At 40.7% G+C, this 19,638-nt stretch overlaps 1 protein-coding gene across 1 annotated transcript in view; it reads right to left on the bottom strand.

The window, feature by feature from the left end:
- The window catches only part of LOC126473702 (uncharacterized), a 109,824-nt gene that overhangs the window by 1,386 nt on the left and 88,800 nt on the right, over positions 1–19,638 (bottom strand). The window contains exon 5 of the mRNA XM_050100942.1: positions 14,455–14,556. Coding sequence (XP_049956899.1) covers positions 14,455–14,556 — 102 coding nt within the window. The remainder of the gene's footprint in view (positions 1–14,454; positions 14,557–19,638) is intronic.

The raw sequence follows: 19,638 nt of genomic DNA, 5'->3' as shown, positions 1-19,638 counted from the left end.
TGCTATGCAAATGATTAGCTTTTCAGAGCATTCACACAAGGTTGGCGCCGGTGGCGACACCTACAACGTACTGACATGAGGAAACAACAGTTGACCGGCGTTGCCTGGTGAAACGTTGTTGTGATGCCTCGTGTAAGCAGGAGAAATGCGTACCATCACGTTTCCGACTTTGATAAAGGTCGGATTGTAGCCATCGCGACTGCGGTTTATCGTATCGCGGCAATGCTGCTCGCATTGGTCGAGATCCAATGACTGTTAGCAGAATATGGAATCGGTGCATTCAGAAAGGTAATACGAAACGCCGTGCTGGATCACAACGGCCTCACATCACTAGCAGTTGAGATGACAGGCATCTTATCCGCATGGCTGTAACGGATCGTGCAGCCACGTCTCAATCCCTGAGTCAACAGATGGGGACGTTTGCAAGACAACAACCATCTGCGCGAACAGTTCGACGACGTTTGCAGCAGCATGGACTATCAGCTCGGAGACCATGGCTGAGGTTACCCTTGACGCTGCATCACAGACAGGAGCGCCTGCGATGGTGTACTCAACGACGAACCTGGGTGCACGAATGGCAAAACGTCATTTTTTCGGATGAATCCAGGTTCATTTTACAGCATCATGATGCCTTGGCTCTACCCTTCATTCGATTCCTGCGAAACCCTACATTTCAGCAGGATAATGCACGACTGCATGTTGCAGGTCCTGTACGGGCCTTTCTGGATACAGAAAATGTTCGACTGCTGCCCTGGCCAGCACGTTCTCCAGATCTCTCACCAATTGAAAACATTTGGTCAATGGTGGCCGAGCAATTGGCTCGTCACTATACGCCAGTCACTACTCTTGATGAACTGTGGTATCGTGTTGAAGCTGCATGGGCAGCCGTGCCTGTACACGCCATCCAAGCTCTCTTTGACTCAATGTCCAGGAGTATCAAGGCCGTTATTACGGCCAGAGGTGGTTGTTCTGGGTACTGATTTCTCAGGATCTATGCACCCAAATGGCGTGAAAACGTAATCACATGTCAGTTCTAGTATAATATATTTGTCCAATGAATACCCGTTGGTGTAGCAATTTTAATGGCCAGTAGTGTATTATCAATAATTGAGAGTTCGATTAAACGAATGTTTGGCGGTCAAGGAGGAATTATGAGAAAGTAGGCTTCCAAGATCTCTTTTCCACGCTGAACAAACTGGGTCATCAACAGCTGCCCTTTCATCACAAATCTTCTTAAAAAGGATGTTTTTAACAGTCTTCAAGCTACCCGCAACTAGAGGCGAACACTTAAATGTTGAAACTAACAGCAAATGATGTAGCCTTTCCTTTACGCAATCTACACTAACTAGGCTTTTTGAATAAGTTTCTTCAAGCCGATGGAACTTAAGTTGCCAAGACTCTCCCTCCTTCCGTAGCAAAGGTTTTCAGCAATCTGCTTGCTTCTGGAATGTCGACAGAGTGATGACCGAATTGTCAGGGTTTTCGCTGCATCCATCTTTTTTTCAGTATTCCTTCTATAGTATCAATAATTTCCTACCTTCCTGCTAGAGTTTTCTTTCAAGAAATTGCCATAAAAGATACTATAATACATCTTGTATCGCTGAGTCTCGATGTGAGATGAATGACGAAATATGTACCGAAAAAAACTGATAAACCATTCGAATTATGTAGTGTAACATAGCAGCAAAGAATGTTTCCGGGTGGTCTGTCACGAAAATCATTCGATTTATCGACTGTTCCCAAATACATGTCATGTCTTCGTTGTATCCAGGGTTTTTCAAGGGAAAAGATAACTAATCCGGTTTATCTATAAATTCAATTTTTAGAGGCTTGAGAGTCAACTGTAACAATATTTACTTTAACTTTTTACATTTTGAGCTCTCAACAGTGTAATTTCTCCAATTGCTGTTTCATAGAGTTGAAAATGTTTGCTCAACAACTGAAACCAGTTATCCGCTTCTTTATGTAGTGACCAAGATAAAAATATCGACAATTATGAATCACTTGTCACCTAAATCGACTATGTCTCGTCTTGCACCTATACAGTTCTACTGAAGAGAGGTCATCATGAAATAGACAAATACAGATTCAGTTTGATAAAGACAGGAAATGAACCATTATTAATTCTGCATGCTCCTAAAATAGTCTAGGTAGTCTAAAGATCTGTTAGGAACTAGAAAACAGAGCACACACAGCTGCAATGAGGAAGATTCATTCTGAACACAATCTACTGTGACTGTGGCTAAACTCTTTGTAAGCGATATCCTTTCTTCCAACGCTGTTAGTCCAGTGCCAAAGTATCTCACGCTCAAAACACAGAGATAAGATACGCCGGTGACATGTTCTTCGTGGTTGACTCTGCTGACGGGATTCAAAACTTAATTTCCACATTTCTGTGAATTTTAGAGAGTTACAAAGTCATACGTGCCTCACAAATTTTAACACACAGAAAGGACACGTCCTCAATGTAATAAAGCTTTGGCGTTGGAGGAGCGAGAGAGAGGACAACATAAAGCAAATTACATGGTTGCGGCCATATTTCTATCTCGTTGCCTCACGAGCTGGGTTGGGCCTCCACTGACCATTGCTGAATCCCGCTATTCAAGAATTTTATAGAGGAATTTCAAGTTGTTGTCGGAGAGTAACTACCAATAGTGGTAGGGACATCCGTGAATACATAGAATCTCTGAGTCATGTTATGGTATACATAAGCAATGGTTAAGAAACCTGCAATCCGAAGCAGCAGTGTGCAAATTCCAGTGTCTTGTTTACATCTGTGTTTTGACTGAAATCCAGAAATCAGTTCAGTCTAATTCTGGAATGACACCTATGAAAACAGGACAGTGACTTCCAATCCTACTGTTACCCAAGACCAGCTTCTGCATCTCTGATAACCTCAGTGTCAGACTGATGTTAAACTTTGAAATTCTACATACGAGTAAACATAGGTGGTATATCTATGGAGCCTTTCCCTCACAGATACAGTTTAGAAGACAAGTCAGATAAGCATTCGTGGAATTTCAGTTTCTGTTAGTATTTCAAACTCCAAGATGACAGATGGCGGGAAATTAAAAAACGCAAGATAGCACTAGCGGAAACTTCAAACAGTAGGATGGTGGGAAATTTAAACAAAAAATTTGAAATAGATTTCCAAGGAATTTTTAAAAATTTTAGAAAAACAAAACATTCAAGACGGTGGAACTAGCCTGGGTGTGGTTTCTAAACGCTTCTTTGCTCCCTCCCCTCTTCCCCCTCTCATCACTTCCAAACCCCTCTAATCATGTCCCAGTATCTTACAGTCTACGAAAATGAAACAGCCAATCACAGAATCACAATTTAGCTACAGAGCAGCCAACCTGTCTGTACTCAAACGTATCTAAAGTGTCTCAATTTTTATGGCCAAGTTTTCACCCAAAAATTATGTAAAGGGTCTACTTACCGTATTTCTACGTCTGAAATACATCAACAGATCTCAGCTCACAGACGAGAACTTTGTAAAAATAGCATTATTTCTCAATATACGGAAGACTATATCAGAAAATACGAATGGCCCTTCTGTTGCAGTTTAACTGTTCTACAAGGTTTTAAAAATGTGTCGCTTGCGTATTGCCACTACTGATAAATCTCAGACGTTAAGCAGCACTTGCTGACGACTGGCCTTTGATTTGCATACCACTCTTTGTTACCACAATAGATTTTCAAATTATATATTTCCATATCTAAATTGTGTGTATTACTTATTAAAATACATGCGAGTTGCTTACTGGCACTACTAAAACAAAAAAAGTAGACTACTATAGTTAGATCTACATACCACACGTTGAATACAGGAAAATACATAAAATTTAATTCTATAATATTGGAAAATATACATAAACACTGCAAATCTAACTTACAGTCTAAGGTGCACTTGTCGACGTGAATTACCAAAGAGAATAAGGTTTTTCTTACATCTCAATTAGTCAGAATAGCGACTCTAACTGATACCAAAGTCAGCCAAACACCATAGTGACCCCGTGCCAGAGGTTAACTTCATCTTGCCGTTCAAAACGTCTGTTGCACAGAGGACACTACATGACCCTTTAGGACTATGAACAGCAGTAATACACATTCACATAGGTAAAAAAAAAAAAACGAGGTTTGCTATTCTTTCACCATCACCCAAACATTATAGTGACGCTATGCTAGGTTATTCATTTTATCTTACAGCGCTAAAAGTCTGTCATCTTAAGATGATAATGTTAATCAGCAAGACAGTAATACTTCACACAAACCAGTTAGTAATGAAGGAGCAATAATGTTCAATTTACATTATATCTACTACTGCTCCGTAAAAGCATATGGACAGGGTTTAGTACTGCCTTCCTTACATCACTCAGCACATTCCGGTCACTTCTGAAAAATTTGCGAATAGGTGCAACTACAACCCGCTAGTTCTGACTAGCTCTAAGATGACATATTGTCATTTATAGTAAAATAACAGGTGGTTACCCCAAGATACTATTGGGTGGGGCAATGCTAGCCAATTCAAATGGTGAGTGACGTGACCCTGGATACGGTTGGGTGGTGCAGTGATGGTCAATAGACAAGATGACTACCATTACTCCTCGATAATTTTGGTGAGGCGACAATGACAGTCAGTTTAGATGATGACTGTCTTACATTGGACGCCCATTTGAAACTGTAACATTCACAGGTTTTGAGATTGTGTCAGTACATTTGCACAGGACATTAAATTAAGATTACCACTGGCTAAAAGGGCATTCTTACCACACAAATTATACTAGTATCAAAGACAGGCCATAATTTGAGAAAGAAATTTCTGGTAATGTACATTTGGAAAGCAGCACTGTGTGGTAGGAAAACATGGACTGTGGAAAAACAGGAAACAATCACAACATTTAAGACGTCGAAAATTAGGTGGACTGTTAAGGTGAAAAACAAGGAGGTTTTATGCAGAATTGGTGGCGAAAGGATCATCTGAAAAACAGTGACCATAAAAAGGGACAGGATGACAGGACATGTATTAAGACATCAGGGGTTAAGATCTATGGTACTAGAGGGAGCCGTAGAGCGTAAAAACTATAGAGACAGACAGAGTTTGGATTACATCGAACAAATAATCAAGGACGTAGATTGCAATTGCTCCTCTGGGAAGAAAAGGTTGTCACATGAGAGGAATTGGTGGCAGACCTCATTATACCATTCTGAAGACAGATGACCCAAGAAAAAAAAAAACACTTTCAAAATATGGAAAGCAAAGTACTTGCACTAAAATATATTTTTTTCGCAGTATCAAAGGTGAAGAAGCATTCATAGGTCTTAAAGTATGCTATTTAGAGCCCATGTATACTAGATTTTTGTACTTCAAATCATCTTTCCCTGAATCCTGACCATTCCTCCAGGGACAACTTGTACTGTATAATATGATGCTGTTACCACATTAAAGTAAGAATAATTCTTACTTTAATGTGGTTATATATATATATATATATATGATGCTGAGATGGAAAGAGAGAGGGAACTTATTAAATTTACTGTGCCTGACATTATTGTGGTGAAGGTAAGGCAGATTAGGAAATATTGTTCATAATTTTTTGACATGTGCGTACACACATCAACTGTATCATTTTGACCTGAAGCTGTAACTTGTCTCCACAACTACACCAATTTGCCCAAAAAACTGTAGCAACTTCCCACCCCTTAAAGAGGTATCATCTTTCCCCAAAACTGTAAAAACTGGCACCAAAACTGTAACACATGCCTCCCAAAGCTTCTGTTGTAATCAAGCTTAATACATAATACAAAAACTTTTGCGTGTAAATGGAAAACAAGTTTTGTAAAAATCAATCTGTATAGCTTGCAACTAGCCATTTTATCGAATAGAAATTTAGCGTTTCTATAAATAAACCAATTTCTATAAAGCAGTTTGCACAAACGTTTGTAATATTTATTTGTCAATTTATTTTAAACTGAATATCTTCGTTCACATCTGTGTAAATGATTGATATCTTTCACCACACAATGTCGTCTCTGGTCTTGTTGGACACACATGATTTTAGTGAACTGCATGAGCATCCAAGGAAAGGTCCCAGAATTATTATCGCTAACTGAAGGTTATAATGCACAGATAGTATTGGGAACAGAAAGCTTTCGAAACCAGAACTCAATGACAAGAAAATCCTAAATTCAGATGGGAATGCTTATCGTAAGGATAGGTTAGTGACAAATGGTGGCTGCCTGTTAATTGCAGTAAAAAATTTGATAAAATCTAGCGAGGTTACACGGATCCCGAATGTGAATTAATATGGGTGAAATTTAGTATCAAATAACGGTCAAAAATGGTGATCGGATGCTTTTATAGAACACCTGTGTCAGGATCTGTAGTTGTAGAGCGCTTCAGACTGAACTTGCAGAATATCATTAGTAATTTTCCTGATCATGCCGATGTAATAGGGGGGGGGGGGGGCGCACTTCAACTTCTCAGGTATAGATAGGGAGTGTTATGCCATCAAACCTGGTGCCAGAGGCAGCGATTGGTGTGTCATTGTTCTGGATGTCCTCTCCGAAAATTACCTTGTGCAGATGGTTAGAGAACCAGCTCCTGATAGTAATGTTTTAGACCTCCTGGCAACAAACAGACCTGAACTGATCGAATCAGTTAACGTAGAGGAAGGTATCAGTGATCATAAGGCTGTGACAGCATGAATGACGACGGGTGCTACAAGAACTGCTAAGAAAGGTAGGAGGAGATATTTGCTCAGCAAGGGTGGTAGGACACAAATTTCAGAATATCTCAGTAGTCAGCATCAAATAGTCGATGATGAGGACGAAGATGTGGAGAACAATGGAAAAATTCAAAGGCATCGTTCAATACGCTTTAGAAAAGTACATTACGAGCAAGATTTTAAGAACTGGAAAGATCCACCATGGTTTAATAGCCGTGCTAGAAAAGCGCTACGAAAACAAACAGCACTTCATCTCAGATTCAAGAGAAGTAAAAACCTAGGTGACAAACAAAAGCTGAACGAAATGAAAATGAGCGTAGGGAGAGCAATGACTCAGCGCTTGTTCCTGAACAACCTTGCTCTTTACCTGAAGTCCCGTTAATCGCGACATAACCTGAAATTTTGCGTGACATAAACACAAAACATTCTATTCAAATTTCCTTGATACTGCAAAATTAGTTTAAAGAAGACAGCTACTAGTTTCATCAGTGTCTATTGTCGCATAAACGTTTCTAAATAGCATTTAACTAACACATTTCATACTGTTCACTAGTTAGATAGACGCGATTTTGGCCAAAATTTTCCGAGTTATAAAAGTTTAAAAACCTCACCAAATACACCTGATAACGTAAGTTCTCTGAAAGCAAATTAATTACAAATTTATTCTTCTGTCATTGAATCTCTAAATCAGTACAAAAACAACAACCACCGCACGTAAGACCTTTGCGTCGGTTTTCTTTTTTTTTTTTTTTTTTTTTTTTTTCACGCACACAGCCAATCTCACGTCCTTAACAAATTTAAAACTTTCCTTAAACTTAATTATTCTTCATAAACTGACCATGAGTGAGAAATGTGGGAGCTGTTATAGGGTAGTGAATAGAGGGATTTGTTGCGAATCTTGTAGTAACTGCAGAGTACGCAGTAGGAATATTTTGACTGCGGAACAGAAAAGGAAAATCTGTGCCCTTCGGTCACAGCTGGAAGCAGCAAGGAAGCAACTCATAAGAATCAAGGGAGATAGATGGAGGAGGGTGGTTGGGAACTGGCAGCTGGTAGGAGGATAGGAAGAAAGAGAACTCAATCTGACAGCTTTATCATCAACACCAAAAACAGGTATCTCCCATGCCAGAGTTAAGTGGAGAAGAGCCTCAGGTAGAACGAGGACCAGGAAATGTGCAGCACACTTCAACCGAGGCCAAGGAGCCTAGGAATGTACAAAGTCTTAGGAAGAAGAAAGTGCTGCTGCTAGGCAGAAGCCATGTGCGAGGTGTAGGCCCTCAGTTACAGGAAAGTTTAGGGGCAGCGTACTAGGCCACCAGCATCTCCATGCCAAACACAGAGCTAAGTCATGTGATAGACATAGGATCTTTATGTAAGGACTTTACAAAAGAGTACCATGTAGTGACAGTGGGTTGGGTGGCAAACAGTTTGGACGGGATGGGGCATATGACATAGGTGGTGACCTGGACAAGATAGCTTCCTTGACTCACGGCACCAACGTACACTTCGTTGGGCTGTTCCGGCGTTATGATCGACTATGGAGCTGTGAGGCGAATCACTGTGGGGCTAGGGATGGCTCTGAAGGCAGCCAACTTTGCTCATGTCTCTCTGGTGCCCGTTGGGACTATCAACAGATGGGGTTTCATTAGGCATGGCATACACCTAAACAGGACTGGGAAAGGAAGATTGATACAGCTGATTCATGAAAGTATAGGGGGTGCATCTCGGGCCACACATGGTCAAATATCTGTTGTCATAGGTAGGAAAAGTAGGTCTTTTTTAGGATAAATCCAGACAACAGGTTCCTCTGCCTAAAGAGTATTTCCAGCAATTTAAAATACACTGAAACAATCACTCACAAGACAGATTTTAACACCTCAATATCACGTATAACATAAGACACAAAGAAAAACAAACCATTGGAAAGAGTAACATGGGGCATTTTACAGACTTAACAATCCTCCTCCATCAAAACATGCAATCAATAAAAAATAAAATACAACTATTAGAAGTTGAACTCCAATCTTTGAACTGCACAGTAGTTTATATCACTGAGCATTGGTGTAGAGACACAGAAATCCAACACATAGTATTATCATTGTATGAAATGGCAAACTCTTATGCAGAACTACTTCAAGAGGTGGAGGATCATGCATTTATATCAGAAAAGGAACACAGTTCAAATCAAGACAAGACCTCAGTACACTAAGTGAAGACAAACACTTTGAAATATCAGCTATTGAATTAACAGGGCTCGATATCACAAAGACATTTATCATTCTGTGTGTGTATATATCTCCCAGTGGTAGTGTGGGCACTTTCTTAAATAAGTTAAAAGTCTCAAGTACAAAGGTCAACATAATTCTGTGTGGGGACATGAACATCAACAAAAATATCGTAAATGAATCCAGCAGCACCTTCATAAACATTCTTCAAAGTCTTGGCATGTCCCTATTTAGTGCAACAATGGTTACTACAACGACTTCATCAGTAACTGACCATGTAGCCACAAATATGGACAGGGAGAAATGTGATGTAGATGTAAAAGATCTCGGACTATCAGACCATCTCTGTCAAATAACAACAGTAAAATAAGGCATCGAATCATTACCTAAACTACAAACCTACAACCAACATCTATCAGAAGTCAAAATAAAAGATTTTTCAAAAGAACTAGAAAAACAAAGCTGGGATGAAGTGTATAAGGAAACCAAGGTGAAAATGAAATTCTCTAAATTCTCCACATTGTTTAAATTGACCTTTGAAAAGGCATTTCCAAAAGTATGCATATCTGTATCAACATCTCACAAAAACAGATGGGTAACAGTAGGTACAATGATGCCCTCCAAAACACTTAAACACCTCAGTCCAATGAAAAATATACGCAATGAACAAGCATTCTTAAATTTCTATCATAGATACAACAAGATTTATAGGAAGGTGTTGATTTCTGCAAAAAAGTCATTTAATGAGAAAATAATATATAATACATAGAATAAAAGCAAAGCAGTCTGGGATGTTATAAAAAAGTAAACAGGGAGAGGCAAACAGACACGGAATATCATACTGCTAGGGAGTAGGATAAGATAATAAATGATCCACAACACTTAGCAAACGATGTAAACGAGCGTGTTTCAAGTATTGCAGAGACGTTACAGCAAAAATTCCCCCAAATATATACGTTGTTGTTGTTGTTGTGGTTTTCAATTCTGAGACTGGTTTGATGCAGCTCTCCATGCTACTCTATCCTGTGCAAGCTTCTTCATCTCCCAGTACCTATTGCAACCTACATCCTTCTGAATCTGCTTAGTGTATTCATCTCTTGGTCTCCCTCTACGATTTTTAAACTCCACGCTGCCCTCCAATACTAAATTGGTGATCCCTTGATGCCTCATAACATGTCCTACCAGCCAATCCCTTCTTCTAGTCAAGTTGTGCCACAAACTCCTCTTCTCCCCAATTCTGTTCAATACCTCCTCATTAGTTATGTGATCTACTCATCTAATCTTCAGCATTCTTCTGTGGCACCACATTTACGAAGCTTCTATTCTCTTCTTGTCCAAACTATTTATTGTCCATGTTTCAGTTCCATACATGGCTACACTCCTTACAAATACTTTCAGAAACGACTTCCTGACACTTAAATCTATACTCGATGTTAACAAACTTCTCGTCTTCAGAAACGCTTTCCTGGACATTGCCAGTCTACATTTTATATCCTCTCTACTTCGACCATTATCAGTTATTTTGCTCCCCAAATAGCAAAACTCCTTTACTACTTTAATTGTCTCATTTCTTAATCTAATTCCCTCAGCATCACCCGACTTAATTAGACTACATTCCATTATCCTCGTTTTGCTTTTATTGATGTTCATCTTATATCCTCCTTTCAAGACACTGTCCATTCCGTTCAACTGTTCTCCCAAGTCCTTTGCTGTCTCTGACAGATTTACAATGTCATCGGCGAACCTCAACGTTTTTATTTCTTCTCCATGGACTTTAATACCTACTCCGAATTTTTCTTTTGTTTCCTTTACTGCTTGATCAATATACAGATTGAATAACATCGGGGAGAGGCTACAACCCTTGTCTCACTCCTTTCCCAACCACTGCTTCTCATACATGTCCCTCGACTCTTATAACAGTCGTCTGGTTTCTGTACGAATTGGAAATAGCCTTCGCTCCCTGTATATTACCCCTGCCACCTTCAGAATTTGAAAGACAGTATTCCAGCCAACATTGTCAAAAGCTTTCTCTAAGTCTGCAAGTGCTAGAAATGTAGGATTTCCTTGCCTAAATCTATCCGCTAAGGTAAGTCATAGGGTCAGTATTGCCTCACGTGTTCCAACATTTCTACGGAATTCAAACTGATCTTCACCAAGGTCGGCTTCTACCAGTTTTTCCATTCGTCTGTAAATAATTCGCGTTAGTATTTTGCAGCTGTGACTTATTAAACTGATAGTTCGGTAATTTTCACATCTGTCAACACCTGCTTTCTTTGGGATTGGAATTATTATATTCTCCTTGAAGTCTGAGGGTATTTCGCCTGTCTCATACATCTTGCTCACCAGATGGTAGAGTTTTGTCAGGACTGGCTCTCCCAAGGCTGTCAGTAGTTCTAATGGAATGTTGTCTACTCCTGGGGCCTTGTTTCGACTTAGGTCTTTCAGTGCTCTGTCACACTCTTCACGCAGTATCATACCTCCCATTTCATCTTCATCTATATCCTCTTCCATTTACATAATATTGTCCTCAAGTACATCGCCCTTGTATAGACTCTCTATATACTCCTTCCACCTTTCTGCTTTCCGTTCTCTGCTTAGAACTGGAATTCCATCTCAGCTCTTGATATTCATACAAGTGGTTCTCTTTTCTCCAAATGTCTCTTTAAATTTCTTGTAGGCAGTATCTATCTTACTCCTAGTGAGATAAGCCTCTACATTCTTACATTTGTCCTCTAGCCATCAATGCTTAGCCATTTTGCACATCCCGTCGATCTCATTTTTGAGACATTTGTATTACTTTTTGCCTGCTTTATTTACTGCATTTTTATATTTTCTCCTTTCATCAACTAAATTCAATATTTCTTTTGTAACCCAAGGATTTCTACTAGCTCACGTCTTTTTACCTACTTGATCCTCTGCTGCCTTCACTACTTCATCCCTCAAAACTACCCATTCTTCTTCTACTTTATTTCTTACCCTCATTCCTGTCAATTGTTCCCTTATGCTCTCCCTGAAACTTGTGATAATCTATCTTACGATTCCATTCGACGCTTTTATGATCGTTTGCATGCTAGAATACACGCATGCGTTGCCGACAGAGAAGCGTACACTATGTATTGAAGTGACTGTTTGAGTACCCATTAAAGTGACACGTTTGTTTCATTTGCTCTGCCTCAGTTACCACATACCCCTATGAAGGTGAACTAGCTGACACTTCATTTGACAATAAAATGACCGTGTCCTCGAGGTTATTTCCCTTCTTTTTCAGCAAGTACACCTCTATGTAGCAGCACGCCTCTGAACTGCTTCGATGTTCTCCTTTAATCTGAACTGGTGGAGATCCAAAACACTCTAAGAGTACTCAAGAGCTCGCATCTCGTGGTCGTGCGGTAGCGTTCTCGCTTCCCACGCCCGGGTTCCCGGGCTCGATTCCCGGCGGGGTCAGGGATTTTCTCTGCCTCGTGATGGCTGGGTGTTGTGTGCTGTCCTTAGGTTAGTTAGGTTTAAGTAATTCTAAGTTCTAGGGGACTGATGACCATAGATGTTAAGTCCCATAGTGCTCAGAGCCATTTGAACCATTTTTTAGTACTCAAGAATGGGCTGCGCAAGTGTTCTGAACGCGGTCACCTGTAGGGTGAACTATACTCCCCTGTAAACCGAAATCGCCCATTTGAGTTCCCTAAAACTACCTAAAAATGCTTGTTCCATTTCGTGTGACTTTGCAACGCTAGACCTCTATATATAACCTATATGTCTGTGTCAAGAAGCAAATCTATCCATCCGCACTAGTTTACGTCTACATCTACATCTACAAGGATACTCTGCAAATCACTTTTAAGTGCCTAGCAGAGGGTTCATCGAACCACCTTCACAACTCTCTATTATTCCACTCTCGTATAGCGCGCGGAAAGAATGAACCCTATATCTTTTCGTACGAGATCTGATTTCCCTTATTTTATCATGGTGATGGTTCCGCCCTATGTAGGTCGGTTTCAACAAAATATTTTCGCATTTGGAGGAGAAAGTTAGTGATTGAAATTTCGTGAGAAGATTCCGTCGCAACGAAAAACGCCTTTCTTTTAATGATTTCCAGCCCAAATCTTGTATCATTTCTGTGACACTCTCTCCCATATTTCGCGATAATACAAAACGTGCTGCCTTTCTTTGAACTTTTTCGATGTATTCCGTCAGTCCTACCTGGTAAGGATCCTACACCGCGCAGCAGTATTCTAAACGAAGACGGACAAGCGTAGTGTAGGCAGTCTCCTTAGTAGGTCTGTTACATTTTCTATGTGCCCTGCCAATAAAACGCAGTCGTTGGTTAGCCTTCCCCACAACATTTTCCATGTGTTCCTTCCAATTTAAGTTGTTCGTAATTGTAATACCTAGGTATTTAGTTGAATTTGCGGCTTTTAGATTTGACTGATTTATCCTGTAACCGAAGTTTAACGAGTTTCTTTCAGTACTCATGTGGATAACCTCACACTTTTCGTTATTTAGAGTCAACTGCCACTTTTCGCACCATTCGGATATGTTTTCTAAATAGTTTTGCAGTTTGTTATGATCTTCTGATGACTTTATTAGTCGATAAACGACAGCGTCATCTACAAACAACCGAAGACGGCTGCTCCGATTGCATCCGAAATCGTTTATATAGATAAGAAACATCAAAGGGCCCATAATGCTACCTTGGGGAGCACCAGAAATCACTTCCATTTTACTCGTCAATTACTACGAACTGTGACCTCTCTGACAAGGAAATCACAAATCCAGTCACATAACTGAGACGATATTCCATAAGCATGCTATTTCACTACCAGCCGCTTGTATAGTACAGTGTCAAAAGCCTTCCGGAAATTCAGAAATACGGAATCGATCTGAAATCCCTTGTCAATAGCACTCAACACTTCATGTGAATAAAGAGCTAGTTGTGTTTCACAGGAACGATGTTCTACATTTAAAGAACGCTGTCATTTATCACTCTAAATGGGGATTCTTCCCGACTCATCCTGTATCCTCCTACAGACGCTCAACGGTGTCACTTTTCCGTACGTTTGAGAATCATCAACGAACAGTCACAGATTTGTACTCGCTTTGTCTGTCATATCGTTTGTGTTTACAGAGAATAACGGCCATTCCTTCACACTTTCGTGGGGCACCTTTTTGGTATTAAAATTTCTTCCCGTACCGATGATCCTCAAAAACTTGAGCGTTATTTTCAACATTACGCGAATTCTGTATCGTAATGATCGCGAGAGACTCTGTAATCGGCTTACTGCGCTCTGCAGAATCTTGGCCGCCACCGTAGGGCGCAGCAGCTAAATCGGCCTAATAGGGCGCCACTAATGCCGAAATTGCAGCGTATCGCAGCGCGCACCCTCCAGGATGTGCCACTTGGCGCCACTCAGGCAGGCAGGCTGACCTGCATGACTGGTGGCAGGAGGCGCTAGTCAGCAGCCGCTGGCATGCCAGCCGCGAGAACACAGAAGCCTGCAGCTCACCTGTCTTGGCCGCGGTACGACGCTTCCATGTACGACAGCAGCCTGGCGCCTTCTGTCGTGTTGATCAGGTGCGACGTAACGTACTGGTAGCTGCCACTGAAACTGAAAGGAAAAAACAGAAAAAGTAAAGTAGTCATCAGCCCAAAAATTAGTTTGAAAATCATAGTGCTTCACCACACACAGTTCTATTGGAGGTGGTATATCGTTGCTTTTTCCGACCTTTGTAGTACATACTGCTGTGTACATAGATCCGCGTAGTCAGCGCGTACACAACTTTCCCACTAGAGCGCGCCCCGCTAAGCACAACAGCGCAGGCGCAGCGCTCGTCCGTCTCCGCACTACGAGATGGCGCTGTCATAGAGACGGACCAAATTCTGCTTCCGCCGATCTGCGTATTAATATGTCACGCAGCAAATGAGATTGCTGCTAACGTAGAACCTTTTCTCCTCGCGGATCACACTCCGCAGTGATACCTGAATGCTCGAGGTATTTTAACGATTGTAAAGATCTCCGATCAGTCAGTCTGCATTAGTCTGTAGTCAAGTTTCAGTCTGCGCCTAATCAGATTATCATATTCCTGCACATAGCCATGAAGAGAAATGTATAGACACTTTGTCAAGTATCAGAGATATGTGAGAATAAGATTAAATTACCAAGACCAAAGGAACTTCAGATTGTCAATTGTAAACAGCATCCAGAATCAAGTTATGTAATATCTATGATTTTTATTATTTTAATAAATGTGCGTGAAAATTAATCAAGTTCTGTTTAAAGTTGGTCACCATCAATCTGCTACTCTAAGCGTGCAAGTTGCATTTCTATCGTCTGACCTAACGGCAGAAGATAAACACGCCACGATAAGACGATGAGACATATTGCTGACACTCGCCTACGTCGTTAGAGCGACAAGTCAACTAATCTGATGGTGTGTGTACCGAAGGTCTTACAGTACGCACACCACACATACCCAACCAGTCATAGGAAGACCCAAAGTTTCACGTGGACTCCCAAATGCGGTTCAACTAAGATTTTTTTTACGTTTATAACGGGCGGTCGTATGTTTCCGTTATAATGCCGTACAGTCCAGAATCGATGTGCCAACAGCGCAAAATCGCTGTGAGCGTTGAGGCAAATCATCCCACCGACAGACCAGGTTGAAGAAATCCGTTCGCGAAAAAAAAAAAAAAAAAAAAAAAAGCAATGACCTGGTGGGTGAAGAAGTCCGTAACTATCTGTTGCACTTCTCGTCCGGGACGACAGGAACCTTCGACCCTTTAAGACCTTTTTTTTAAAGGACCGAAGGCGTGATAATCGCATGGGGACAGATTAGGACTTTAGGGCGGGTGCTCGAGTGTCCCCCACTTGTCATGCTAGCTTGTCAGAACGACCGGGATCTTGTGTCGAATCGCGACCAGCACGGAAACTGGCGCACCACTCCACAGAGGTAATATTCGACAGACATGCTGCCCCGCGCATATTCTTCGTTCTCTGATGGATGTCTACCGGCGTTTGTTCTTCGGCAGCCAAGAGCGAATATCAGCACAACGGTACTGTTTGGGTGTATTTGTTAATAACTTCGTCAGAGTTTACGTTTCCTCATTCACCGCCACCACTTCAGAACGGCACGAATACCAGACTAATTTCTGGGGCCCAACGGAGTCGCGATACGTTGCATGTGCACTCCTTCAACGCCCTCAGAGGGAAATGTTTTCATCGCTCCTTGCACAAAAACTGCCTTAGGTGAAATAGGTCGTAATAAAATTCGTAGGGCTGAACAAGAATTAAACCCGAGACCTCCGGATTACTATTGTAGGAACATACACTATTAGCCATTGTTTTTGAAAACTTTATTTTGGCTTCTAGTTTCAAATCCCCAGCTTCGTCTTCGTCAGGTCTCTATAAGGTTACAAGAAATTGTTGGTACAATAAAGTATAAAATAAGTTCAACAGTATGATAAAGCTTACATCAAATAGATACAACCAAATAATTATGAAGTAAAAATAATATGAACAACGCTGTTCATAGATAAAAGTCGTGAGCACATCAGGTCTATTAAGATAACTGTGGAACACAAAGTGTCATTGTAACGGGATGTAGCTAATCTGCAATTCAATGTGCAATACATGAAGCACATTTAGTAATAAATCAAAAATAAGAAATTCATAATGAAAATGCAATAGGAATGGTGTAAATAGATACAGTTATGGTGTATGAAAAATATGTAGAAAGTAGTAGTAGAAAATGGCAATAATTAAACGAAATGAAAAATAGTTTAAGGTAATATTATGTATAATGGGTATGCAACATCAAAATAAATTATTTATTAGGTTTAAAACAAACCAGTAAAAGATAATGTCATGTACAAAAATATGCCAAGCTATAGCGTGAAAGCCATATCTATTCGTACAATGCAAAGCAGGGTGAAAACATATAAACAGGCAACAAGAAAGAGCGGTCATTCAATTGCAAGAACATTCCGTCAGTAAGAAGTTACGGAGTACTTGTCATATTATTCAAGAAAAGACACAGGTTATCTTCATGAACTTTGGTTTTATTCACCTGGAGGAATCTTGTATATGCGAACTGCACTCCTCTTTTAATGAAGACTGCATATAATGTAGCACTGTGCTTAACAAGGATATAACTTTTTAGATATTGGGTCTGTTACAACACAGCTTTACTGTTTTACGGAACATGAGTTTTGCAGCTTTCGACGTTCACATTATGGTGTATAAATTTCAAGTTTAGCTATTCGATGAGCAACCTTTTCAGAGATTACACAATTAATTGGTTTACAGCTTGAGCGCTGGGACATCGTACACTTTCTCTAGCTGTATGAAATGCATAGTTGTTATCACCCGAAGATGCACCTATAATGGTATGGTATGTTACCTAATAAAGGTATTTGTTTACAACTAATTCGGCCTTGAAGAATTTCCAATCATTTAATAAAAATCTTTTATAGGATTTTTAAGATTATTTTGGAGAATTTTTAGAAATTTATTTACAGTAACAATGAATAATCTAAGCAGCTGTTGCCGTAACTACAAAATAGCCTCTACAATGGTAACTGTTATAACAGACCGAATTACTCTGTGACGAGCACCAATGATTCCTTGGATTACCAATATCAGCATTCTCACCAGTCTACTCTCACAGACTCAGAAAATCCATCAGTTTATGTCGGATTCGCCCACTATATAAGTAAGACTTTACCTGATGCTAATGTGCCGCTATCAAAAAACAGTAAACTTTTAAGTTACGTTGAGCTAAAATAAGGGCTTGGAAACGTCTCAGAAGTGAATCGGAAGGTGTTCACTGTATCTAAGAAGAACTGACCAAATGTCTAGAATTGTTTGTGCCTTTTGTTGTCCATCTGATATGTTGCGTAGAATGAAATTTTCCCTCTGCAGTGGAGTGTGTGTATTGTTATGAAACTTCTTGACAGATTAAAACTGTGTGCCGCACTCGGGACTCCATTGTGTTTGAAAAAAGGATTAGACATTTTAGGTACCGCGTAGTATTTAATTCACAAGCTCGGTTTATAAGTGAAATAGTTTCCGTCTCCAGACGTCCCTAAAGCAACATAGCTAAAGCGACACACTGAATCAGATGAAGTTTTCCAAAACGTAACCATACGATTTTTGATTTGATTATTTTATGGATCACTTTATGGCCTGTACTCCAATTACTGTGCTGGACTGAAAAAATTCAAAACGGCGCCTGTAACTGAGGTGCGTTCAAAGAAGAGAGCTGTCACTGAATTTCCTTTGGAGAACCTGACCTATCTTCCACGTGTCGGCCGGCCGCATATGGCTGGAACTCCTGCAATGTTGGACATCAGCGTGTTAGTTGCCACAAAATTACAAATGAATTTCTTCTTCTCCATGACAATGGAAGGCCTCACAAGTCTGCACATTGAGAAAGAGATCACAAAACTTTATTGGGCTGTTCTTCCTCATTCACCCTACAACCTGGATCTAACGCCTTCTGAATTCCATTTTTTGGGCCAATGAAGGACGTACTCCGTGGAAGCAGTACGTGGATAATGAGGAAGTTACCGATGCAGCAGGACATTGGCTCCGACAGTGACCAGTAGAGTGGCACCATGCGCGCATACAGACATTTCCAGTAAGAGGGAGGGGGGGCTAAGGCTGTCCCATTAAACGAAGACAACGCTGAAAAAAATATGGTTTTGTAGTCCAAAGAGTGGGAAATAATATAGTGTATTGGAATCCTGAATAAAACGAACATGCTTTCGGAAAGTAATTGTTTCATTACTTACTGAACGTTCCCCATATTACGTTTTAAAAATGTGATCTGTTCTACTGATTGTAGTTACTGGGAGTAATATGTGTAATTGTATGATTATTAGCACCTGTTCACGATTAGAGCCAAAGAAACTGGTACACCTGCCTAATATCGTGTAGGGACCCCGCGAGCAGGCAGTAGTGCCGCAACATGACGTGGCATGGACTCGACTAATTTCTGAAGTAGAGCTGGAGAGAACTGACACTATGAATCCTGCTGGGCTTTTCCATAAATCTTTAAGAGTAGGAGGGGATGTGGGGTGGAGGTCTCTTCCGAATAGCACGTTGCAAGGCATCAAAGATATGCTCAATAATGTTAATGTCTGGGGAGATTGGTGGCCAGCGAAAGTGTTTAAACTCAGAAGAGTGTTTCTGAAGCCACTCTGTATCAATTCTGTACGTTTGGGGTATCGCATTTTCCTGCTGTAATTGCCCAAGTCCATCGGAATGCACAATGGAAATGAATGGATGCAGGTGATCAGAAAGAATGCTTACGTACGTATCCCCTGTCAGAGTCCTGTTCAGTCGTATCTGGGGTCCCATATCACTCCAACTGCACACGCCCCACACCGTTACAGAATCTCCACCAGCTGGAACAGTCCCCTGCTGACATGCTCCATGGATTCATGAGGTTGTCTCCGTAGCCGTACACGTCCATCTGCTCGACACAATTTGAAACGACTCGTCCTACCATTAAACATGTTTCCAGTCATCAGCAGTTCAATTTCGGTGTTGACGGGTCTAGGCGAGGCGTAAAGCATTGTGTCGTGCAGTCATCAAGGGTACACAAGTGGGCCGTCGGCTCCGAAAGCCCATATGGATGATGTTTCGTTGAATGGTTCGCACGCTGACACTTGTTGATGGCCCAGCACT

This window comes from Schistocerca serialis, chromosome 4 (assembly GCF_023864345.2).
Source record: "Schistocerca serialis cubense isolate TAMUIC-IGC-003099 chromosome 4, iqSchSeri2.2, whole genome shotgun sequence".
In the NCBI taxonomy this organism is placed as follows: Eukaryota; Metazoa; Arthropoda; class Insecta; order Orthoptera; family Acrididae; genus Schistocerca; species Schistocerca serialis.
Note: the sequence above shows the minus strand (reverse complement) of the source record. Positions and strands in the feature narration are given on the sequence as shown.